Source organism: Colobus angolensis, unplaced genomic scaffold (genome assembly GCF_000951035.1).
Source record: "Colobus angolensis palliatus isolate OR3802 unplaced genomic scaffold, Cang.pa_1.0 Scaffold231, whole genome shotgun sequence".
Lineage (NCBI taxonomy): Eukaryota > Metazoa > Chordata > Mammalia > Primates > Cercopithecidae > Colobus > Colobus angolensis.
The window spans coordinates 1959997-1986615 of record NW_012115500.1 but is presented as its reverse complement, the minus strand read 5'-3'; the positions used below and the strand labels follow the sequence as shown (position 1 = coordinate 1986615).

At 33.7% G+C, this 26619-nt stretch overlaps 1 protein-coding gene across 2 annotated transcripts in view; it reads left to right on the top strand.

Annotated features, from left to right (window-relative positions):
* TRDN (triadin) overlaps positions 1–26619 on the top strand; it is a 420523-nt gene that overhangs the window by 294392 nt on the left and 99512 nt on the right. For both annotated transcript variants that reach the window (XM_011944454.1, XM_011944455.1), the window contains exons 22-24: positions 2586–2636; positions 8648–8698; positions 23717–23755. In XM_011944454.1, coding sequence (XP_011799844.1) covers positions 2586–2636; positions 8648–8698; positions 23717–23755 — 141 coding nt within the window. The remainder of the gene's footprint in view (positions 1–2585; positions 2637–8647; positions 8699–23716; positions 23756–26619) is intronic.

Below are 26619 nucleotides of genomic sequence, written 5' to 3'. Positions count from 1 at the left end.
CCCGTCTCGGCCTCCCAAAGTGCTGGGATTACAGGCTTGAGCCACCGCCCCCGGCCCTCTTTTTTTTTTTTAAGAATTCTTGCAGAAGGAAAAGGAAACACATATATGCCTTTTATATTCTACAATACAATTAAAAGTAAAGGCTCTTTGCTATTTATTTTTGGTTAAATATACTCAGGCCCATAACTTAAACTGAAAAATTCCTGGATGCATAGCTATTGAGTATTATTTTCAAAATGAATAGTTTTTATCTCAGATTATTTAAAGCTTGACGTCTATAGCTATTTTGATCGTAATCTGTATTTAAAATTTTTAAAGGTCTGGCAATAGCACATCAAAATGTATAAAATTAAGGCTATCACTACCAATACATAAATGATATATCAATATAGACAAATTATATGAGATTGGATTTAAAACATGCTGGTAAAAAAAAAAAACAAACAGAAAAAACAACAAAAAAACCCAGCTGAGAACACTAGTCTTTGTATGTGGGTGTGTTTTCACCTGTCACGTATTATTGAGAAAATAATTGTTCACTTTCTGGTTTATTTTGCTTTTATATAATTAGTTTGCTTAATAAGTCAAGTCAATCTGTGTGAACAAAGCAAATAAGATTAATTTGGGGCCTTTAAAAAAATGCTGCTAGTTATATTGATAGTTTTCATTCATAAACAATATTGTAGGTTGCTTTGCAGTACCTGTAAATGATCTGCACTTCACCTGTTCTTTCCAGCTGCTTGCTAGATGTTTCCTTTTTGGGTGTCTTGTTGACATATGAGACACAATACATTCAAAACAGAAATAATATCTTCCTCCAAAGGCCTCTCCTTTTACATTTCGTATCTCAGGTGAGGGAAAATTATCCTGTTGTAAACCAAGTAAGAATTCTAGGAACCATTCTCAGCTTAAAAAACAAAAACAAAAACCCTAATACATGGCTCGACATGGTGGCTCACGCCCGTAATCCCAGTACTTTGGGAGACTGAGGCGGGTAGATCACTTGAGGTCAGGAGTTCGGGACCAGCCTTGCCAGCATGGTGAAAACCTGTCTCTACTAAAAATACAAAAATTAGCCAGGAGTGCTGGTGCGTGCCTGTAATCCCAGCTACTCGGGAGGCTGAGGCAGGAGAATCACCTGAACCTGGAATTTCAATGAGCCGAGATCACACCACTGCACTCCAGCCTGGCAACAAAGGAAGACAAAAACAAACAAACAAACGAACAACAACAAAAAAACCCCAAAAAACTGAATACACCTACTTACAGTTATGCAATTAAAATGGCGTTTCCTGGCCAATGAAATTCTACCGAATTTATAAGCCTAAACCTTAAAGGCATATTCTCAGTGAAAACCTTCCCAAATTTTAAAATTAGAATTAATAATTTTTTTTCCGTATTATCTGTATAACTTTACTGGAGTACTTATCACAGGTTCAAATTTTTGCTGTTTATTGGTTAACTACCTTTTCACAACTATTTCTAGATATAGGTCATTTCAAAACTTAGTGATGTAAAACAACAGCTGATTTCATTTTGTTCATCATTTAGTAGGTCAGGACTTCAGGAGGATACAGTAGGCGGTTTTCACTTGATTGTCTCATATGATTGCAGTCACATGTCCAGTTGGGCTGCAGTCATGTAAAATCACGGACTCCTGGATGTGAAGGATGGCTCTCTCAGAGGGCTGGCAGTTGATACTAGCTGTTGGCTGGGAGCTCAGCTGGGCCTGTTAGTTGGACTGCCCAGATGTAGCCTCTCTAGCATGGTGGTGTTAATTAGATTACTCACATGGCAGCTGCATTTCCCAAATCAAGTGTCACTAGGTTCGCAGGTGAATACTGCATGACGTTTTGTGATGTAGCCTTGGAAGTCACACAGCATCACCTCCACTTCTGTTGGTTGTAAATGGCCTGCACAGAAAACTGATAGATCTGTCCTGTCCAGGTCTCCTATTCTCTGTCTGTTTCTCTAAAATGTGTATTTCTTTCCATTTCATGTTTGCGGGTCTAATTTATTTCCCTCGTCAGGTTCTGCCTCAGTACTATATGCTTTTTTACATCCTTTACTGAGTCCGTTATGCAACTACTGGAGCCAGTACTTATGTTCTTGAGAGCATCGATATAGTGGTTCAAATCCCAGGTCTCCTATTTAAAGATCTTGCAAAGTTAGTTAATTTTTGTGAAAAGCAGGAATAATAACAGAACCTACGTACCTCATGGAGTTGAGAGCACTGAATGAGAAATTGGTAGAGAACATTGCTTGACACATAGTAAGTAGACAATGTTAGCTATCATTTTAACTGTATCTTTCTTCTTCAAAGCCCAGGTCAGTTTACTTGTACCTTTTAAATATATATGGCATAGTCTGTACTTGTGGATAGTAGTTAATGAGCTTATTTTCTATTGTTTTCATATTTAGTCCAACGTCTTATAGACAAAATATGCCTGGAGACATCTGCATTGTGAATATCAACTCAGATGCCCTGTGATCTTTAACCCTCAGTATACAAAACACATGAAGAAACTTGCATTTTTTTCTCTATTATTCCTTGTAACCTTTTCTTCCCATGATCTCTCTTGCAGAAATTAGAAAAGAAAAATCTGGGAAAACTTCTTCAGTTCTGAAAGATAAAGGTAACAGTTAATTTAATACGATATTACAAATGTATTAGGAAATAAATATTATTGAGAACAGTACATTAGCAGCATCCCCTTTGCAAATACATAAACCAGAACTGCAGAGGTCACATACATATTTTTAAAAACTTGTATTTATTTATTTGTCCCTAAAATTATTTCTTCTCACTGTTACCCAGGAAGTGCTCTGATTACAGTTCTCAAAAAGAAAAGAAAGAAAAATTTAAAAAGGATTTTTTTAGTGAAAAGTAAAAAATATAGAAGGGAAGTAAAGAGTATTAAGAAGCACTTGTCCCCAAATTCTCTGATTCTCTCCTTTCTAGTCCTAAAATATATATTTAGTGCATAATATATCCCAAGCGCTTGGTAAACACTGGAGATGATGACAGCAAAAATGGTAAAGCTACAAACAGGAAGTAAGATTTGGTAATTAGACCTCTACATTCTGATATTTTCAAATGCTCTGAGGCATATTCTGCCTACTTTACTCTTGTCACACTCTGTATTTCTTTTTTTTTATTGTAAAATCTTATATTTATTACTCAAACAGAAACAAAATGCTAGCAGTCACTAGAGATGAACAGATTACAGAATAAGGTCACTGATATTTCTCTAAGTATACTGGCAGCTCAGGGAAAAAATAAAGCAAATTTAGTTAAATGTTGGTTAATACAATGTACTGCTTTATACTACTTCTGAAATTTATAATTTCACACTCTATATTTCTATGAAAAAGCATGAAATTCTTAATTAAAATTTGAAACTTCCATCTCCTGAGTGGACTAACATAGGCAAAGACTAACTCTTTGCCTATGTAAATATTTAACCTGATCCTAAGAATAATGTCCACATAAAGCATCAAGCCTTCTCTACCTATTTCAGCCTTCAATGAGTCCCCTATCTTCTGAATTAACACACTTGTAATATTTATAATGTATTATATAGTATGTATATGTGTTATATATATGTACTATAATATATGATTTATTATATATGTGTGTGTTATATATGTATATATAATAAATTAACTAAAATGCATCTATTTAAACATCAAGATCTGATATTCACCTTAATTTTTTGTGTGGACTAATCAGTGCTATATTCAATAAGTATTATGCATCTAATATGCAGTAATTAATTCAGATACTCACGAGACACGAAGGGTGCAAGCAAAGCATAGACTATACTCTCTGAGAAGTTATAGTATTAATAACATAATTAAAATTATAACAATTATGTTATTATTAACTAGGAGTTATCCTAATTAATTGGACCACGAATTAATTAGGAGGTATCCAGGATGCTATGAGAGGGTGTAATAGGAGATTCTGATCAGTTTTGTGTGACCAGGGAGTTTTTTCCTGAAGAAATAAAATGAAATGTAAATGAAGAGATGAAGAATTAGCCTGGTAAAGGTGTGGGAATTGTTTGGAGGAAGTCCAAAAGTGGTGCATCTACTCTTTGCCAGGCACCTTGATACCTCATTAACATATTTGTTTCAGCAAAATGTACTGGCTACCTCAATTTTTATGAACAAGGAATGTGAGGTCTAGCAATATAAGTTACTCAGTGTCACACTGTGGGTAATAGGGAAAGGTAAGAGTCAAAGTCATCTCTGCCCCACTTTAAATTCCGTTTTTTCATTTTAACACAGACACTGCTTGCACCTTAGAATAGGGGTCTTATATTTGTATTCATAAAAGCACTTTTGCTTTGAGTGTAGATCTTATAAAAACACACAAAAAATCTATTTGGCATGGATGCATTGGACATAAACTGTGAAAAATAGTCTTAGTTCTTTTGCTATTGGGGTAACTACACTTAATTCTCACAGATGGGCTTAATCTATTTTTCTTTAGTGATTACCTGTATTTTGGGACAGTTGCTTTCCCAGCCTCCACTCTCATGTAATACGAAAATCAATAAAAACAACATCCTTGATTATGTGAAAACCAAAAGCGTCAGGAAAACATACTACCCGAAAAAGATATACATATATAATTTGCAATTAACATTTGTAAAATCTAAATATTTTCTTCTTCCATTGTCATGAGGAAGAGATTTGGGGGGGCATTAATGTCTTTATTTTAGTCTGCGTTTATATCACAGGAATATTTGAACCACATGTTATTGTTCACTATGAAATCAGCTCAAAAGAAAGGTTGGGGGCTTAACTCCAAAGCTTCACTTTGGGCAATGATAATTATCAAAACTTTTTACTATTACTTAAAATCTTCATATGTGCCAAAGTTTAAACTAGTTGGAAGAATAATTGTTAAAATCTGTCCTGGAAAACATTACCTAGAGGAAATAAATCCACACTGACCACTTCATTAAGTAGGCTCTTGTAATTTCTAATATTGTTGCAATTGTATATTTTATATCATCATAAATCAATAATCATATGCTGCAAATTTTATATACATAATTTTCTAGTGATTTCAAATTTTAGAGAAAATAGTAGATAATTTTAAAATTGAAATTCCTTACTGGAAATTTTTTGTTCAATGTAAAATTATCTACTATTTTCTCTAAAATTTTCGATCACTAGAAAATTATGTATATGAAGGTTTACAGCATATGATTATTGATTTAGGATGATATAAAATATATCTACTTTTTAATTCAAACTGCATTAATGTCCCCAAAATGCCTTTGTTATATATAAGTTGAATACTGTTTTAGAAGAATTTTATTTTTTTCTGAATATAATTTATCATTACTAAGAATCAAAGACAAAATTTTAATATTTCCTGTAAGATTTTAGGGATTTTAAAAGCCTCTGCAGTGTTATTGCTTTTGGAGAGTCTCTTTGAAGCCTGCTGCTAAGCTGTGGCAGAATCAGAATGCAGAAATTTCACTTGCTAAAAATTCACTTATTTTATTAGAGTTGTATTTTGTCAGCTACATCTATTAAACCACTAAGAGATTGTCCACATTTGCCTGTTACTCATACATTCCACTTGCATGTGTACATCCAAATTCATTTTGAAATGATGCTTCAAGTTTAAAACCAGCATTATTACAAGGAAATCATTTGGAGCCACATTGATCAGAGTTGTGACAACCATGAGTCAATTAGGCATTCAGAGATACATTATTAGGCTTTCGTCTTTATGTAAGGAAATACTGAGAGTTCTAGGGATGACTGTTTCAAAGGAAAAAAAAACAAAGCAAAAAAACAGGAGAACGATATGTCTTGCTGCTTTTGTTTCTGGTTCAGTTACTGACTTTCCTGGACCAGTGGACTCACTTAAGCCTTTTCAACACACCCACAGGGGCATAGTCTTGCATATGAGGTCTTGACCATCCAAAAAACAGAAAATCCTGTTAGTGACCAATGATATTGGTTATCCTCCTTGTGGCATTCAACCTTATCCCAGATAACTTGTTTCTAACTCCTAGCCTGACATATCTGAGTATGGCAGATTCACCTACAGACTGAGAAACAGCAAACTGAATCCAAACAGGCAGCATAGTAGTTACGTAATTTCTCCTTCTCTGAGAACACGATGATAGCACCTTTGGTTTCTCTGTTGTTGGAGTAAGGCAATTGGGCGTCAGAATTATTGACTAGTTTTGTGTCCCACGTCTGTGTATGTTTGGATATAATGGGAGAGGAATCTCGACAGAACTGATCTTCTTTAACTATGCTCAGGACTATGCAACTTATGATCCCCCAACTTCAATTTGTCCTCAACATGTTTTTTGTAGACATTTCCACCCAACAATTCCAAGCTAGAATTAAGCTTGGGGTAAGTTGTCTGAGGACTTTGAAACTGCTCCCCAACCATGCTGTACGTCATCATGGATACTCACCCAATTCTTCCTTACTGCCTTTGTCTCTGGGGGCAGTGTAAGGCAGTGGCAAATATGAAATGATTTTCCTATTCCTTAGGGAATTGTTTTTCCATCACAGTCTTCTTGCCTCAATAATTTTGAGCGAGTTCCACCTTATATTCTAGCATCATTAAACACTTTATAGGCCCTGATCACCAAGAACCATAAATCATCCTGTAGGCTCTTGGGCACACACGAAGAAACTACCATATTTTTAAAAATGTTTTCCAGTATTCTGCTTTTGACAAGCAAGATAGATAAGTTGAAAAGTGGCTTAAGAGTTGATGCAGACCACTGATGTATCTCTCCTTCCTAATGAAGAAGTGCAGGGTTTCTATGTAATACTCTCTTAATTTTTTGTAGGATTTAATATCCTACTCACTTCCTTGAGTAGTTAGAGATTGCTCAGAGAAGTCTGTGGACTTCCTAAATTGGGACAAAAGGCCCTGAGGACAAAACAGATGCTGAGAATAAATGGTCTGTAGGAAAGTCAGTGCAAGTGATGACTCAGCCTAGGAACAGAAGGCATCTTGCTAGTAGCAAACTTGGAAATATAAATCACTTTTATTTTCTGAGATCGTTCTCCAACGCTTAAGGTAATGGATTTATAATCTTTGAATGTCCTATAAAAGTGTATCTGTTATTCCACCCTTTCCTTCTCTCTCCACCAAAATCAATGTAGTTCTGTGGGCTGTCACTCTAGGTCCTGTATTTTATAACTACTAAACCCTCACACAAACATACACACTCACCCATTTAGATCAACATGCTGAATCTTGAATTCTGAGACTCAAAGCATTTCACTCTCCCGCCCCACTGGGAGTCTGTTTCCACCACCACTTCTCATTTCACAACACATTAATCCTTTTGGCTTAGCCAGGAAGTACAAGAGCAGCAAATTACCCCCATCAGCTTGAAAAACAGTTAATGAAGCTTCCCAGTGTGTTTGTTCAATTCATGGCTCTTGATTTCATCTTCATATGCTGAAGTATATGAAAAAAATAGCCCTATTTATACATAGCACCATAAATAGCAACATGAACATTTATTTGCCACCAAATACATTTTAAAAAAGATTCTACTTGCTTATGGATATCTAAAGCTACAGCTTACCTGACAAGAAAATTTTGCTGTGAAAGATACAGTTCTTTTAATAAAACCTCAAAATCAATTCTTAATACATCCAAAACTATCTGGACACAGTTAATTCTAAGTGATTACTACAGTTGGCATCTCCATATACAAGCACCACCATCATAGTCTCTGTGTTTTCACCCAAATCATATGATGGGAATAGAAAAAGGGACTGAAAGGATAGATCTCTTTCTTTCCCTTATAATTGTATTAAAACTCATCTTCATCCATAAAATGTATATTGAGCGTTAATGTTGCAGGGGAAGAATAAAATGTGTTTATGTTTTATCTTTTATTAGGCTGTTAAATATAATGATATTCAAGGCATTGCCCATATATGTGTCCATATATGTGACCCATGATATGGTCGGAATCACACTGAAGATGTGTTTGGAAGGTGGTAGAATAAGTAAAGTTTTATTTGCGTTACTTCAACCAAGGCCTTCATTTTGAAGACTCTAAAAGTTTATAGATAAAATTGTCTGCTAGGTGAAATTGTCTCTCAAATTTTGTTTTAGTCTCATTCTTGAAGTTTAACTTGAGCCTGAAGACTAAAACACCACTACATACGTGATATGTGCAGGATTTTCTGTTTGGTTGTTTATTTTTTTGACAAAATGTGGGCTAAAAGAAATAAACTGGTTCTGTGCCGATTAAACAGTTTTGGAAGACTTCTGGATGCTGAAGTCATGTGATTTTTTAAAAATTACAGATAAATAAGTTCCTATCCATCCAAATACTCATTCTCTTAAATAAACAAGTAGATTATAACTTGTTGAACAACATGTTTGTGCTAAGGAAAAATGATCAGTTTATGGCTTATTGTATTCTATACTGATGTTTATTTATTTCTATATGAGTAAAATCATTTTTAAAGTGCATTATAAAATTTCCACTTACTTTCAGCTTACTGATATTTTCAGCTTACTGATATTTTCAGCTTACTGATATTTTCAGCTTACTGACTTCATTATATAGGTATCTGAAAATCTCTTTGTCTTGGCTTCAAATAAATGTTCGATGTTTCTTTTCAGAACCTATTAAAGGGAAAGAAGAAAAAGTTCCAGCTTCCCTAAAGGAAAAAGGTAATATTATACAATGAAATGCAAAGCCATGTTGATCTGTCTTTTGCATATTAAGTTATTTGCAACAAAGTAATAAATCATTTCATTTTCAGGCTCTCAAAACCATGGCTTTAATTTGCCTTCATATGTTTTTAAGCAAAAGAAAAAATATTTATTTTCCATCATTAAATTCTAAATTGTGCTATGAAACAAAAAAGAAAGTGTAGCTGCATCAGAAATACTGCAAAAATTTTAAAAAGTCTCACGCTATTCTGACTCCATGGGTCTGTAGTGAAATGGAGGAATCTACATTTTATAAATATCCAAAGGGGAATCTTAGGAATAGCCATGGAAACCAAAGATTTCAGATAAAATGAAAAGTAAAAAATTCTCAGTGAAATCTTTTGATTCTGTAAGTTCATGTATAATAGAATCCGAAACATATCATATAGCTAGGAGGAACTTAGAAACTGTAGTCCAATCCTCTTGTCTTACAGACAAATGAAACCTGAATAGTCAAGACCTTTTTCAAAGTTATAGTTTGTAATGGAGACAGCATTAGAACTTCAATCTCCTAAATCAAGTACTGTGCTTTTTCTAATGTCCCGTGATGCATCTCTAGCCTTTCCATTGTGATAGACTTGAAGTAAGATGGATTCTGATATGCCATACATCAAATTATGTCCCCTAAAACACAAACGAACTTGCCAAATTCAATGTAAAACATTAAATTTCTAACTACTCCAAGTATATTCTGTGGGCATGGCATTGTGCTCAGAGTTGTCTAGTATTTCTTGGTGTCAAAGTAAACATTAAAAATTTTCCATTGTGCCCATATTAATGAGTCACTGAAATTATAAAAACCATGTAATATACTTACTTTTGTGAATGTTGGAAGAGTCTGTTTCCCTGTAAAATATTGACCACACTTAGTAGAGGGGCTTAGTGGTAACACTTATCTTACTGAGATTATTTTATTGATAAGAGAAGGATTTCTGGTGAGTTTACATAGGCATGGATTGGGGTTGGAAGTGGTATGGAGATCAGCGGGAGAGGAAAGCTGACAGAAAGATCAGTAAGAGGAATGAAGGATGCATGGAGAGCCCCCATTAGTGAGTGTAGCAATGTATAAAACTATAGCCTTAAGTCATACTTTCCTAATTTTGCAATTAATGTTAAAATAAACATAATTGTTATTTAATGAAATGTAAGAACACAACATTATTTTTTTTCTCAGTCCCATATGTACCTAATAAAAAAAAATATTTAAGGCAACATGACTTCAAACCTGTTAAGGCACTTATGCCTTCTTTTAGAAATGTGTTACTATAACTAAAACTTTATTTTCCAAAGACTTTTATGGTAGAGTTACTTTATTGCTATACACTAGTGTGTTATTTTGGCATAAGATGTAAATTAGTATATTTTGCCTTGCAAGAGGATTCATATATGTTATGTTAAATGTCCAACAGGCAGATAAATCGTGCTACATTTTAGTATTCAAAGTTTAAATTAATTGAGAAAGGTAAGAAAAATATCCTGAACTTACTGAAACATTAATTCATCTTAAATAAATTCTAGATTTTTTTAACATTTTCTTACTGGTGATTGACTTGGATATTATACAGTAATGTAAGTTGAGATGGTTAGGTATCATTAAGTAATTTAATCACACAATGATGCTATATTTCTTTTGCCAATATAAAGTGGAAATATTTTTAAAAGGTGCAGACAGAAATATTATTTATCTATCTATATTTTTATTTTAAAAGTTTAGTTTTTGTTTATTTTAGTCTCTGATGTCTGGAAATATATTCTCAAGAATCTTCTTCTACTCTTCCAAATATCTTCTTTTCATAATCCCATACCAGGTGGTCAGATCTAGCACCAGCCGGTTCATGGTTAGAGATATTAGTGATGGGGACAGGGGCAACATATATCACGTTGAAGAAGATGCATTAGCTAAATCCTCAGTTTTACTTCATTGTACCATTTTCTTCCTAATTTTTAGTGAGGACTATGACTAGACAATGGTTTGTATAAAAAGACAATTAAATGTAATCACCAGAATAATTATTTTAAATCTCATTTTATTATTATTATTATTATTTTAGAAATTGAGCCCTTAAATTACTGTCAGGATTTTAATTAGTCATTTTAATTTTTCCCATTTAGAGTGACAATGATCTCTCCCAGATAATTTGCCAGAATATTAATGATGCTCTAAAATTTTATGCATTGAATTTCTTCTTATATTTTGTTCCAAACAACCAGCCAAAATTCAGACCTGTGATACTGAATGTGAATGACAACTCCTGGAGATTTTATCAGCAAAGTGTAATCATACCATGCAAAGCAAATTTAACTTTCACGTGTAGCAGGTGTTATCTCATTAGGCTTTCTTTCATTAAAGGGGATCAGTACCATCTCACACATATTGGAACAGTCACATCTCAAATAAATCTTTACAGTAACAGGAATTAACTTTAAAAGAAAGTTTTTTTGGTTAAAGGTTTAATGCTCCTTCTTTTAACAATTAGAGAGCTCCTTAAAAGGTTTCATTAAAGGAGCATCACACATAATATGATAATATCATGCACAATTAAGTGAGAAATTAATCTATTATGTGTTAATCTTATAATACTTAAATAGCCACAGCATGTTCTTCTTTGAGTAAAGATAGAACCATGTTCTAATTTATGCTCTTAAATCTGCTTATGCACTAAACTCTCCTATTGAATTAAAATAAAAATGTTTTTCAGGACTCATGACCAGAGATTCTGATTCAGTAATCAGGTAATGGAGACAAGGACTCTGGCCTTTTAACACTCATTTTCCAGGAAAATGGAAGTGCATGTTCAAGATTTGAAGGCTCTTTTCATCTTCAGTCCTTAAAATGAAAGATGAAATGTGGATGGATAAATTTTGAAAGCCATAACCATATGCAATCAAGAGGGAAACATTTAATTGGTTGATAAACAGAGTGAAAACAAAGGTAGTAAGCTGGAAAGAAGCGGTAGGGGTGCTGGGCTCTGGATCTTTAAACAGAATTGCTGACCAGGATCGCATAAGGCAATAATGTTCATTAGAATAAGCAGAGATGTTACACAAGTCTCATTGCAATTAACCTGGTACTGAAGTGGAACCCCCATTCAAGAAAAGAAGGTGAAAAACAGTTGCTGTGAATAGTTCTCTGCTGCTACAGTTAATAGGAAAGTGCAGACTCAGGAAAGTGGAGAAAATAAACTCAGCCCCTCATCTAGGACCTGAAGCAAGTCACGTATTGGAAGAGAGACTTACTTGTTCAGGAATATCCCTACCAACACTATGAGGCAAGTTTTGGAGCCATTAAAGTATTCTTGGGACTAGAGACCCAGTGAAAGACTGGGGCCAAAGGAAAGAATCACACAATCACAATTCATAGAAAAAAAAAGAAGCAAAAACAGCAACGACCACAATAATGCAGTACTCAGGCTGACATACAACCCGAAATTCCAAATCATATGAAAAAAAATCAGTAATAAGATAGGCTTTCGGGTGGATGTTGGTGTTGGTTGGGGGTGTGTGGTCTTTTGGAGGCACCCTCTGCCATCTTCAGTACGTGGTTCCAAGTTCTGCCTATGCATTGGCATTGCAGCCAGCAATAAGGAGGGGAGAGTGTGAGGGCATGGGTGCCAGGTGGCATGCATCAGTCCCATCCCCTAGCCACCAGGGAAGATTTAGGTTCCTGATACATTTTACTGCAATGCATTCTGGGTGAGAGAAGGAATGAAGAACAAGTTGTGCTGGCTAGTCAGGGTTTTCTGCCAATATATGCCTTTCTATATGTTTGAAGATTATTATAACAGTATGGAGAAAATATGGAAAATATGGAGTGATTTAGACTAGGTTGATGATATGGTTTATGGGAGAGATATGAGCATTTTAAAATGATTTTGATTAAACGAAACAACACAAAAATCAATGTGCATGAATATGTGTAATATGATCACATATATGCATTTATGTAACATTACAAATTATACATATATACTTATGTTTAAATATTAAATATAAAACACACTAAAAATGTCATACTGATTTCAACATTGTATCAGATATAGTACCACTGGAGAAAAGGTATAAGAATTGAAAAGGGATAATCAAAGTTGTGGTATTTGCAGAAAAGTCATCTTCGTAAATATTCCAAGTTTACCCACAAACAAAGTATTAGTATGAATAAGAGAAATTAGCAAAACTTCTGGATACAAGATCATCTTATGAAAATTAATGATTAGCATTCCTAAACATAAGTGATGAATAATTAAAAAATTTATTAGTTCAGGGTACCCTATTCACAATGGAAACAAACTCTGTTACAAAGAATAAATGTATGTAAATATTGATGACATTTTCATGTAAAAAATAATGAAAAAAATTTTGAAATCCATTTTTTAAAGGCTTGAATAAGTGAAGCAATATTTCCTTTTCCTATCTGGAAGTGATCATTTCCCTCTAAAGTAATGTATAGATTCATATAAAAAATATCAACAGTATTTTTAGAGTGGAAAAATGTTTTCTTAGATGTCTTTAAATTTGAAAGGACAAAAATAAGAAAATACTTTTTTGAAAAATAATAAGGTGTAATTGCCTGACCAAATAAAGTTATTTTTTATAGAATTGCTTTGATTAAAATGATATGGAAATAGTACAGGTATAGTAAAGCACACTGAGAGAGTATAGCAGTGAGCCCAGAAATGAAACCCTAAATGTAAGACAATACATTAGACGATAAATGTATCATTGAGAAAATAAATGGAAAACCACACTTGCTTTTCATATAGGAAAAATTTTAAATTCCGCTCTCATATTTGCGCAAAAAGAAATTTAAGACATCTTCAAGACTTGATGGTAGAAGACAAACTTCAAACAGTCAGGAAAATAGAGGAGAAAATATATTTAGCTTTTGGTTACAGTAGAATTTCTTAAGGCACAAAGAGAGCAAATCTGGAAGAGGAAGATTAGCCACACATTGGAAAAGTATATTGCAATGCATATAACGAACAAAGAAAAATAACTGATATTTTAAAAATCTGCAGATTGTATTTTTAAAAGGAAAGCAAGCACTTGAAATTTAAAGTTTGCCAGTTTCTATTTATTTCAACAATAGCTAATTGAACAAATGACCAAATAATTAATTTATGATCACTGAAAAATGTGGATGATATTTGTAATCAGTACTTCTTAGTTAATTTATAGTGTGGAGTAACAATTTATTTCTCTGACACAGTTCAGTTCAAACAGATGATAGAGAAACAATAGCTGAAATCTCTCTAAACTACATAAGGTTTTTATAGGACATTTATGTAAACCAAATATTAATGATAGGTATATGTCTATAAGAAAATTTAGGTGACGTTAAGAGAAATATTAATATACTCAGAATTCAATGTCATGGACTTGATAATATTTTAAAAAGTTGAAATACATTTCAAAATTGCTTCAACATGTTAGAAGCCAGATTCAATCAAAATGAGATGCTACACTGAGGTGAGATAGAACTTTGAGATGGGATACTAGAAAAGAACATGCTTAGAATATAAGACTATACATCTGGTTTACACCATGCTGAATTTGAGGTATTGTTAGGACACTCTAATAGAAATTTAGAACTGGAAGCTGGCTATCTGGGTGTATCAGAAAAAATATTTGGGTTGGAGATACACTTGTGAGCCTGTATTCTGAATTTGAAGATGTGGGCATGCCATGCATAGGTGAGATTTCTTATGGAAAGAGCCAAGAGTAGGAGAAATAAAGTTAGTAGAGAATAAAGTTAAGTCTCAAAACTGAGGAACCCTAAACCTTCTTCTTAACATGAGTACAACCAACAAACTTGAATTCCAATACTAGTAATCACTCTCTCTGCCATTTATTTTACAGAAATTGGTAATTTTGCACGTTCGGTTGTCACTAGTTTTTGTGACTCATTGCAAAGGTCCAATGTTGGTTCTATAAGCACTATTTTAATATTGATTAATCCAGATACAAACCTGCAGGGGAAAACTCCATGATTTATTGAAGGAGTATGTGTTGTGTCATCTGCTTTTTTGAGAAAGTATCAAGACAGTTGGTCTCAGAGACTTACCCCAAAAGTCACCTTTCAAAATAAGTTGATTCAACATATGCCATAGCAAACTTAGCCAATGTTTTTGTCTTACTACATCTAGAGACCACAGATATTCCAGTGTCCAGTGATTAACATAAAAAGCTTGAGTTTTGTCCCAAAAATTCCAGTTTCAAAGTCTTTAGTGTTCTGATTCTGTTTAAACTGATATAACAGGGATTTATTTTGTCTTTTGAAAATGATAACTCTAAGAAGATTCAATTAGTCTATATATATTTTATCTACCACTCTAGATTTTTAAAATATTCCAATAGTATTGCAGTTCACATATGTTGTCTTCACTCATGCCATTGCCATCCTCTACAAAATATTAGAACTTACGGGAGAACATTTTCATAGTCTAATACTGGGTCTAGAATATTTGGTTTAGTAATCAACATTACTATTTTAATTTTTCTATCCTTTTTCTGAGTTTTTTGGTGCCTAGTCTCTAATACAAATTCTTAGTGTGATTTAATTCTGCCCTGAAGTATTTTAAGGAGAAATATTACGACTGTCATGTTAACAGTGAAGAAACTGATGCCCAAAGACCAAATGGTTGTCCAAGATTTTTATGCTGAATTAGCTACTTAGTATCAGACTTAATAACTACTAAAAATAATCTTATTTTTCTTTTTTTTCAATATTGGAATATATTAGCAAAACTTATCCTAACTCATAGTCAAAATTTTTGTCTTTGTAATAATTTTATTGTGTTTGCTAGGAATGGAGAGAAGGTTACAGATAATCTGTTGATTAATAAAAAAAAGACCCATCAAGATTCTAAAGAATAAAATCTTAGAAGATGCCTTTAAAATCCATGATTACTCATTTTCTGAAGAATTGTGAAAGTGAAAGGTGGACCCATAACAGTAGCACTTTCACTTTAGGCAGGAATTTCCAGGCTGACACATTTCTTGTTATGTCCCTTATGCCAAAATGCCAAGTTGATAGGATGGAAAGAGGTCATGTATTATTTTCAAAAGTAGTTGAGGGGGCCAGGATTTTCTCTGCAAGCACTGGCTTTACAAAAGTACACTGAGAGTTTTTACTTTCTTCATCCAAAATGTTAATATACAACAACAATGTGTGTACAGCTGTGTGTATGTGAAATACACGTGCAAGTCTAAGCGTAGAGCTCCAATATTCCTTCCTTGGTATTTTTTAAATGTCAGCCCTCATTAAAAAGGCAGAATTGAATGAAAGAATGGGTCACTATCTCACTGCAACCCTTCTTATCACTCCAAGCTATTTTATGCATATGTTCTAATATGTTTCTCTCCTTGAAGGGATTTTTTTTTTTTTTAAAGAGGTGAGGTCTTGCTGTGCTGCTCAGGCTGGCCTCAAACTCCTGGGCTCAAGAGATCCTCCTCCCTCAGCCTCCTGAGTACCTGTAATTGTAAGCATGTACCACACACCTGGCTTCAGTCCATTAACATTTAAAAAAATAGATTATTTCTACTGTAAGTCATCTATTATTTTTAAATTTTTGAACAAGATATAAGATGATTCATACTTAAACCTATGACCTTCTATCTACTTAATTGATTATTCTTACTTCAAATTCAAGAAAATCAGTACTGGTACCCAGAAAAACAAGCAAGAGTCTAGTGACTTCCCCTCAGTAAAGGAAAACTAAGGAATGCCTGCTTATTTACCGTGATAAGAGGCTTTTGCACAACTTTCTGAACTCATTGAATGGTTTAAAGTCAGCAGGCTCATTAGTTGAAATATTTCCAACCTGCCATCTGCCATCGTCAAATAACATCACAGGGCCTGGTTCTGACAATTTCTGCAGGACCTACAAATGCATGCAGCCACCTCCAATTATATCTTACCTATTTAAATGTCCACTCTTCACATTGGGAAGCTTCAGAGAAGGAAAGAATAATGAGGCACACACAAGTAGGCATAAAAGAAAGAACAGATAAAAGCAGAGTGACACTCTCAGAAGTGTGGTACATTGCATTTAGCATATACAAAAGACAAAAGACCATGAAAATGAAATGATGACAGAATAAGGCAGGGACAATGTATGCATTTATTCTGTGCTGCAAAGAGAGAATACCCTGTGGCCCCTTTTGTGTTTCTAATGTCCACTCAGCAAAGTTTTCCTGTGAGCATCAAACTCCTATGGGAATGTTGCCAAGGAAGGATTGCAGAATCAGGACTCAGGCATAAAACATCGAGTCATGACTTAAGCGCCTGCATTACAAACTGGAGTCATTTTAGAACTACACCTACAGAAACTTATCAAGCACAATTGTTTTTGTTTTGTTTCTGTTGTTGACTTAATGGGTCTGGGAGGTGTGTGAGAGAGACAGAGACAGACACAGAGAGACAGAGAACATGCGTGTGTGGAGGTGTGCTTGTGTGTGTGCCTATGTGTTATGGAAAAAGCACTGATGTTGGTGGTTTGAGGCTTTTGCTTCCTGAAATAACTAGCAATAAATAAACTAGTTCATGTAGCCACTCTGAATAGTTTTACCAGACAGACAAATTAAATATAAATATCTGAAGACAATGTGCACCAGAGTTCAACGTCTGGTGTGTCAGTTCTAATGCGTTTTTCCACACACGTAAGTGTTTTGGATTGTGAGACAGGGATTCTGCTTCATATTTTGATTTAAACACTCTAAAAAGGAAGTTAGCATTTTGATTTTCCTGTCATTTTGAAAAAGCATTTTAATTTAGTGACATATCCATAACAATTTTTGAGTGTTCACATAATGTTCTGTGGCTGTTCTAGGCAGTGAGGTTCCAAAGACGAAAAGACAAATTTCCTGTCTTCAAAGATCTCACAAGACAGTGAAAAAAGAACTGGGACAGGGGAAAAGTGAAGTGTTCACCAATGCTCACTTCAGTAAGGCAGGCCAAATTTTCATCAAATCAATGGAGATCTGTTATTTCAGTATTAGTACTTGAATGCTCAGGAAATATTTGTTAAATTATTCAGTCTAATTCTAGCCACAAATTCCTGAGATAATTATAATGTTCCCATTTCAAAAGGTAAGAAAATGGAAATTTGGAGAGTTTCAGAGACCACATATTAGATTACTTGGTTGAAAAGGAAATAAATTTCAAACTGAGGAATTGTTTGCTTGGTTAGCTTTTGCCTGTTTGTTTGTTTTCCTTCAACTGCAGTGGCAAAAATGATCTCTGCAACTCCTTGACATGAATGAGGTTGAACTATCACTTGAGAATATCATCACCTTACTTCTTTATTATGCATGGAAGGATTCCTCAATTCATGAGCAAAGATGATACTAATTTAGAAAGATAATCAGGAAAAATGGGAGCATAGAGAATGCATGAAGTGTCAAGACCATATGGATGTGGCTAAATAAGAGAAAGGAAAATGTTAAACAGTCAGTAGAATATTGAAGTAAAGAAATGTACAGCCAGATAAGATGAAAAGCTATGTTAGTAGCAGACATTGGGTGTTGGTTCGCTGTGTGACCTCACCCAAAGTTAGAACAATTTCTTCTTTTGACAATCTATGAACTGAAGAAGTTCAAAATCAAACTCAAAGGCAGTCATATCTTGTCTTTTTCGCAGTTATATTTATCTGGACCACAAAGCAATGTGTCTGCAGCAGAAGAAATCAGATACCATCTAGAATAGCAGACTGAATCTTTGCAAAATAAGCATTCCTCTGAAGACTTATCTAGGGAGGGTTATCCCATATCTGAAGTATTGAAGTCAATCTATTTGGAGTGACAGTATTTCTATATTCCATGAAATATTTCCTCATGCAGAAAACAGAATGTGGAAGAGTGTGAGTGAGTATGTGTGCAGACACATGGACATTGCATCACCTTTTCTTTTAAATAATATAGTTAGGACAACAACAAAGTTGTGAAATTGTGTGTCTTTGTGTGTAGTAGTTGTGTAGTAGTAGTAATAATAGTAGTAATAGCAAGTAGTAGTAGTAGTAGCAAGTTTTCATCAAAGTCGAAATATTCAGTAGATCCTGAATAAAAAAAGGTTCAAATGATGGAAAAGCCATGGATTTGGAATAAATGTATTAACGTTGCTTGTAATAAATAATTTTTTTATTTTAAAATACATATTGTATTTAAAATTGCGTTTTAAAAGTGTGAGAAAAGTAGTTTAAAATATTAATGAAATGATTGACATCCACTGTTTGCTCTGTACCTGGCACCATTCTAAGTACTTCACGTGTAGTGTTTAATTTTCACAGGAATCCTGTTTTCATTAACGTGAAAATGGAAGCACTGAGAGTTACTTGCCCAGGTCACACAGTTGCCATCTAGAACTGGTGTCTGGCAGTCTGATTTTAGACTTACGTCCTTAGCTACCATGTTTTCCAAACCCCCTCATACTAAAACTCACCTATGGTTGACCAGCGATAACACTGCTAATGTTCCTTTATATATTTTACAGGAGTAGATTTTGTGAACTGCTTTTAAATATAACATCATCCCATGTCATTAAATATTGAATACTACTCCAGGAGTGTGTGAGAGAGTTATTCATTTTCTATCAGTGCTCAGACTACTTAGTTTTACCAGCTCAACATAGGAAACTATATAATATGATTTATGATTTAAAGACTGGCTTGCAAAAAGTAGAAACCTCTGTGACTATATTGTATATGTTAATTGTAATCCCAATGACTGTTAGTAATTTGTGTAGATAATACAACATAGATAATATAGACAGACTACTTATAAGAAGTAGAATGTGGTGTGCTACATAGTTTTCATGTATTCAGTGCTTCAAAGCTTTCAATTCTATCTGTAGCAACTTTAGTTATAGAAGTGTGTTTAAGAGCTTAAAACTTTGAAAACAGAATTCGAATCCCAGTTCTGTCACTTACTAGGGATAAACATATTATTAGGTGTATTTACATATTATTAAACATATTGTTAAGTCTCAGTATTGCTATCTGTAAATTGAGTCTAATAACAACATTTACCACATAGGAGTGGTATGTAAGGATTATGTAATTTGTCCATTTTTTCAACAAATATTTGTTGATCTCTCTTCTGTGCAAAGAACAGTCTAAGCACTGTCATTTATTAGGGAAAATAAAAATTCATCCCAGGACTCATTAAGTTTATACGCTATTGGGGTTAGAGAGCTAATAAACAAATGAAAGTTTAATATTATATAAATAAAATATACATGACATATATAATATACTTACCTTAGAGATTACCATGTGGCAAATGCAAAGTATCATTGGTGCAAAATAATAATTATTATTACTTTATTTTATTGCACATGCAAGATATCTATGTGCTAAAGAAGCAACTGTGATAATAACAAAATAAAGTGAAAAAAATCAATGATATTTAGCTTTTGCCTTGCAAAGTACTTAAAATAGAGGCATTCTGAAAAGAATGCAGATTCTTGGGATTTATATATTGAATAAATTTGTTTCTTTTCATTTTATGAAGACAAAGCAGAGACTCCTAAACAGAGTTGGTCTCCACTGCTGCCCTTCTGACTTAAGCACTTGCATGCTGAAGTTTTGGTTTGCTTATTGATAACATTGAAAAATCACTAATGAAGCTCCCTTCCCCAGGCCCATTAGCAAGTTACATTTCACAAATGAAATCAACAGCCTGAAAAAGGAAATGCAGGCTGCCTGCCTCAACAACTTAGCATGGGGACTTCTCAGTTCCATATTTCTGCAGTGCTTGTACGTGTAGCCCAAAATGAAAGGCTTCAGTGGCAAATGTTTATAGAAATCAGATATTTTATTATTCTACAGTAGTAATTAGTGGTAGAAAAAAATTAAACAGTGAAGATGGAATGAAAAATAAATGCTTGCCTGCCGCCTCTCTGAACTCACAGTCCCAATGGCCAGTATTAATTAACAACTGTCCTTAGTTTCCAGAAGCATCTCATTATAACTTTTTATTGAGCTTCATATATAGACAAAGTTTATATATATACACACATATGTAAATATATATATAGTTGTTTTTATATGGCTTGAAATAAATCCTGGTTAGAAACTGCAATCTCATATGGCTCAAAAAATACTTCACTGTCAGTAGAAATACCATCTACAAAATAAGTGCACTGAGTTCTTAAAAACCGAGTAGCCTAATAAAAGAGTTGTTCAACTTAGAAAATCCGTTGCCTATTTCTCACATATCAATTCCTGCCTCGAATATTCAAGGGTAAAGTCCCAATTCTGTTTAAAAAAAAGAAGATTACTTTGAAAGATCATACAATTTGAGTTTATGAGCATAATTTAAAAATAGCTAAGCTCTTTATATACATCACTCCTAACTCTCACATCAATTTTACAACATTATTTTCTCCATTTTAGCAATGACAGAATAAAGACTTGAGGTTTTATGTAATGCCCAAGGTCACAGAACTTAGGAAATGGGCTTGCTTTTAAAATCAGATTATAGAACCCAAAAACTGACTCTTCATACACCAAAAGAACTTATCCTAAGGTCATCTTTAGCATTACTGTTCACATAACACTAAAGCCAGTAATTCTATTCTAGAAAGTGGGCCCACAGCCCCACGTTAGATAGCACCTTTTCATAAGAGTGCTTACAAAATTCTGTGTACAAGACCGAAGTTGGTTCTGGTTGTATTGTACCCATAGTTGATAAAAATATACTCCATAATTTTTATTTTTTCCAAAAGATCGTTTGACACACGTTAAGTCTGAGAAGATTTCAAGATTGCAATAACAATGTGATTGAGAGGAGTGAGAGCCGTGTGCAGAGTGGGAAGCAAGGCTGTTTCAAATAGATACCTATTCTTGATGAGCAAAACTCTAATGAACTGTGTCCTTGGAAGAAAAGATTTAAATTTGCGGGAATTTGTTTCTAAGAAATCCAAATATTCAAAATTAGCCATACTTCAGAAACAGAACTAAGAAGGAGACCAGTATCATTCTATCCAGACCTTGGGATATGAGCTGGGTGAAGGGAAATAGGTTGGGAAAATGGAATCACAGTTCTGCCACTTAGCAGCTGAATGAACTGTAAGCTTCAAGTCACTTCATCTACCAAATGGGGATTAAAATAGCATGTACTTCATAAAATAATGGAATAACACAAGTTAACTATTGACCAGCACTTGAGCCGTAATAAGTACTTCAGAAAAAATAATTCTCATTACTAGAATTGTGCTAATTTGCTTGAAAGTTTAAACTGTACTGTTAACCTAGCATAGATTCAATAAAGACAGAACTGTTGGAGAAAAAAAAAGTTGTTTCCTTTCCAAAGAAGCCAAAATCTCATCAGAACTCACCATCAAAAGAGAGAACTGTGTTATTGTAGACTAAGCAGGAATTAACTTTAGCCTAAACTGACTGAGACAAAACATAGCATCAGAAAACTCAACAATTGAAGGTATCATTGAATTATTGGAGGCCATATTTGCTATCGTTGGAAACATAAAGACATCACTTATTTTTTTAAGTTTCTAAAATAAAATGTAAGTGCAACAGCTATGAGACATTGAACTTTTATCTCTAGTTCTAGAGGCACAAGATGAATCAATTTCTTCTAGGACTGCGGATACCCAACAGGGAGCCTTTAGTCTTTCTATATATTCCATTTATTTCACTCATTCATTCCTTCAGCAATATTCGTTGATCATATATCACATGTCAGATATTTTACCCAGTGCTGATATTTGAATAATAAAACACAGTTCTTGCACTAATGGAGCTTAAAATCTAAAGAGTGGTTACAGACAATAACAAAATTTTCTATAATACCATGACACATAGAAAACATTAAAATAGGGTATATTTACCAAGCTAAGTGAATGTGTCAAAAAAAGGGGAGAAATATGTGCCAAAGAGTGTCAGAGTGCATTAATAGCACCAATACTACTTGCATTCCGTACTTGCATACCGAGTGCTTTCAAATATTATAAAGAGTAGGGTGTAAAAGCCTATGACATTCTTTATTATATACAATTCTGCAGTTAAACAAATTAGTTTTTTAAATTATAACTACAGAAAATGAGACATGGCTAGGCCAAAACCCAAATAAAACTGGTAGCATTATCCCTTATTCATAGTTTATGCTCATAGGTATTCCAACTACGAGTTTTTCTGCTGTTTGAAGGGAGGAAAACTATAATGTACCAGAACTCTTCCATTAATCAAAAGAAGACTCTATACCAAGAACAGATAACTATAAAGCCTAAGCAAAGTTGGTTAAATAAGAGGATAGACTGGCAACATGAAAATATAGGCAAGTATCTTATTGATTAGGGTGGGGCTATAAATATTACTTGAATAGTTTAAAGAAGCTGTGAATTTATTTTATACTGGTGTTTTTAGAATGCAGAATTTCTGGACAAAAGACACTGACCCAGGACAATAAGAGAACAAGATACTTCATTTCACTGATTGTTTATATTGTTATATTAAATTTAAGTAAAAGTGATTTATTTTATAAAATTAACACTAATAGAAATACTAGGAAAACAATAATTATATTAACCACCAGGTGGAGCCCCATGAATTAAATGTAGAGTAGTCAAAAAAAATTACTTAAGTTGGTCAAATTAGGAAAATTGATGACATTTTTCTTCTGAGCAATTTTTATTAATTTTTAAATTTGCAGTATTTGGAGAAAGCATAAATTATAAGTCCTGGCTTTTATTAAAGACAAGAAGCCAAATTACTTGATTAGCATGAAACATTTTTGCAAACTGGATATTAAAATCAAAGTATTTTTGCTTAAGTTACTTTATAATTTATCAAAGATACCTATTCCATTAATATTTTGATAACAGTATATAACTATAATTGAAATTGAGAACAGACAAGAAAAATCAGTGAAGCCTACCTATTAATCCACTTTGTACTGATTATTTTTCAAATGTTATTTTTTCCCCTTTTGTTTGTACGTGTTTATGTGTATGTTTTACCACAGAACCTGAAACTAAAAAAGATGAAAAGATATCCAAAGCAGGTAAGGGTATTTTGTAAGATTTACATACAAGGAGATGTTCTGTTTGGTTGGAACAAAGCTAGTTTTACAGTTTTACAATCACGGCTGGATAAAACATTTAGACATCCAAAACATTAAAAAAAAAACTGATGCTACATGCTGTATATTTTACAAGTAATAAGCAATAAAATTAAATGTATGCTAAGTTAACAAAAATTCCTTGCTTTCTGGTAGCAGATTTTGGGTAAGTTTATCAAAGCGCTAGAACCATTAGCACATACACTGCTCTTTGTTTATTTACTGGGCAATTGAACACTGTTTATGAAATGCTAAGAGGGCACCTTAAATGTCAGAGGCTCCATACAGAGTGTGACAAATGCCCACAACTTATTATTATCATGCATTGATTTTTATGAACCTATATTTACCTACTTTCAACCATTTTTGATCTGCAAAAAAGGAGTCCCACGCGGTCCAGCCTAACAGATTAAACACTTTTCTTTCCCACAATTAAATGTGCAAATATTTTATGGAGACGTAATCCATTGACCTATTGGCTATTAATTTGAAAGTTGAAGTACTTTTAAAATAGACTTTCTAAAAACAGGTTTGGCAAGGGAAGAAGGCAAGAAATTAGCAGGGCACTCAAGGCAAGTGATGAAGGTTGAGTGGAAGAGTAGCATAGAATAGGGGAAAATGTGAAAAAGGAAGACAGTAAATCCTAAGGAAAATTTCCATTATAGTCTTTCTATGGCTAATCCTAATTCAAGTATTTTATATCTATATAAGGAGATTTATATGTTTATATCTATCTGTATCTGTATCTCTCTGTATAGTGAAAGTGATACTACATAAAAGCAGACATTCACGCTGTTGGTCTAAAAATTTTTGCATGTATTCATTTGCACAAATCTGAGTCTATATTTAAGCAATTGTTGTAATTAACCCATCTATGTATATGTTAAATATTAAATTATTAAAGTCAGTTCTCTTAAGAGCACCGCCATTAGACCAAAATAAATTGTTTAAGTTATTTTCTTATTTTTAATGAGTGAGCATGCCCATTTGAAGTAATTTTATGTAATTTTAAAATATGCATTCTTTGGAAGATCAATGAAAAGTTGAACAATTTTGAGGCCAGGCGTGGTGGCTCACACCTATAATCCCAGCACTTTGGGAGGCCGAGGCGGGTGGATCACCAGGTCAGGAGATTGAGACCATCCTGGCTAACATGGTGAAATCCTGTCTCTACTAAAAATACAAAAAAATTAGCTGGGTGTGGTGGTGGGCACCTGTAGTCCCAGCTACTGGGGAAGCTGAGATAGGAGAATGGCGTGAACTCAGGAGGCGGAGCTTGAGTGAGCCGAGATTGCGTTACTGCACTGCAGTCTGGGCAAGACAGCCAGACTCCGTCTCAAAAAAAAAAAAAAAAAACCACACAAAAGTTGAACAATTTTAAACTGCAGAAAGAAAACATAATAGAGATAAAATGGTATATTGAGTGTTTACATCAAAAGTTACAACTGAACTTTAGATATATCTTCAGAAAAGGAAAAACTGTATACAAAATAGGTGCATTACGTTGTCCTTTCCTATTTGCGTAACATTGTATTTATGCTTTATTTTACTGATGATATATAATAGAAAAAGTAACATGCACTAACAATTTCTTATTATTAGTTTACATTAAGTATTTATGTCTATTTTATTATTACTCAAAATTTATTTTAAGTTCAGGTGTACATGTGCAGGATGTGCAGGTTTGTTACATGGGCAAACGTGTGTAATGGGTTTTGTTGTAACAATTATTTCATCACCCAGGCATTAAGCCTAATATCCATTAGTTATTTTTTCTGATCCTCTTCCTCCTCCCACCCTCCACCCTCCAGTTGACCCCAGTGTGTGTTATTCTCCTCTATGTGTTTATATGTTCCCATCAATTAGTTCCCACTTATAAGTTTATCCTTAGTTTCCTAAGGATAATGGCCCCCCATTCCATCCATGTCACTGCAAAGGATCTTATTCTTTTTCATGACTGCATAGTATTCCATGGTGTATGTGTACCAGATTTTATTTATCCAGTCTATCATTGATGGGCATTTGACTTGATTCTATGTCGTTGCTATTGTAGATAGTGTTGCAATGAACACATGTGTATATGTGTCTTTATAATAGAAGGATTTATATTCCTCTGTTTATATACCCAGTAATAAGATTGCTGTGCTAAATGGTATGCCACGCTGGTCTCTGATGAATCAACACACTGTTTTCCACAATGGTTGAACTAACTTACAGTCCCACTAACTTTGTATACACGTTCCTTTTTCTCCACAACCTCACCAGCCTCTGTTATTTTTAGACTTTAATAATAGCTGTTTTGGTTGGTGTGAGATGGTCTCACTGGAGTTTTGATTTGCATTTGTTTAATAATCACTGATATTAAGCCTTTTTCATATGTTTATTATTTGTTCATATGTTTCATTATTTGTTCATTATTTGTTCATATGTTTCATTATTTGCTCATATGTTTCATATGAACAAATAATGTTTCATATGAACATATGTTTCATATGTTTCATATGTTCATATGTTTCCTATGTTTCATATGTTTATGTCTTCTATTGAAAAGTGTGTTTTCATGTCATTTGCCCACTTTTTAATGAGGTTGTTTGTTTGTTTCTTGTAAATTTGTTTAAGTTCCTTATAGATGCTGGATGTTAGACCTGTGTCAGACATATGGTTTGCAAAAATGTTCTTCCATTCTGTAGGCTGTCTGTTTACTCTGTTGATAGCTTCTTTTGCTGTGCAGAAGCTTGTTGGTTTAATTAGATCCCGTTTGTCAATTTTTGCTTTTGTTGCAATTGCTTTTGGCGTCCTCATCATGA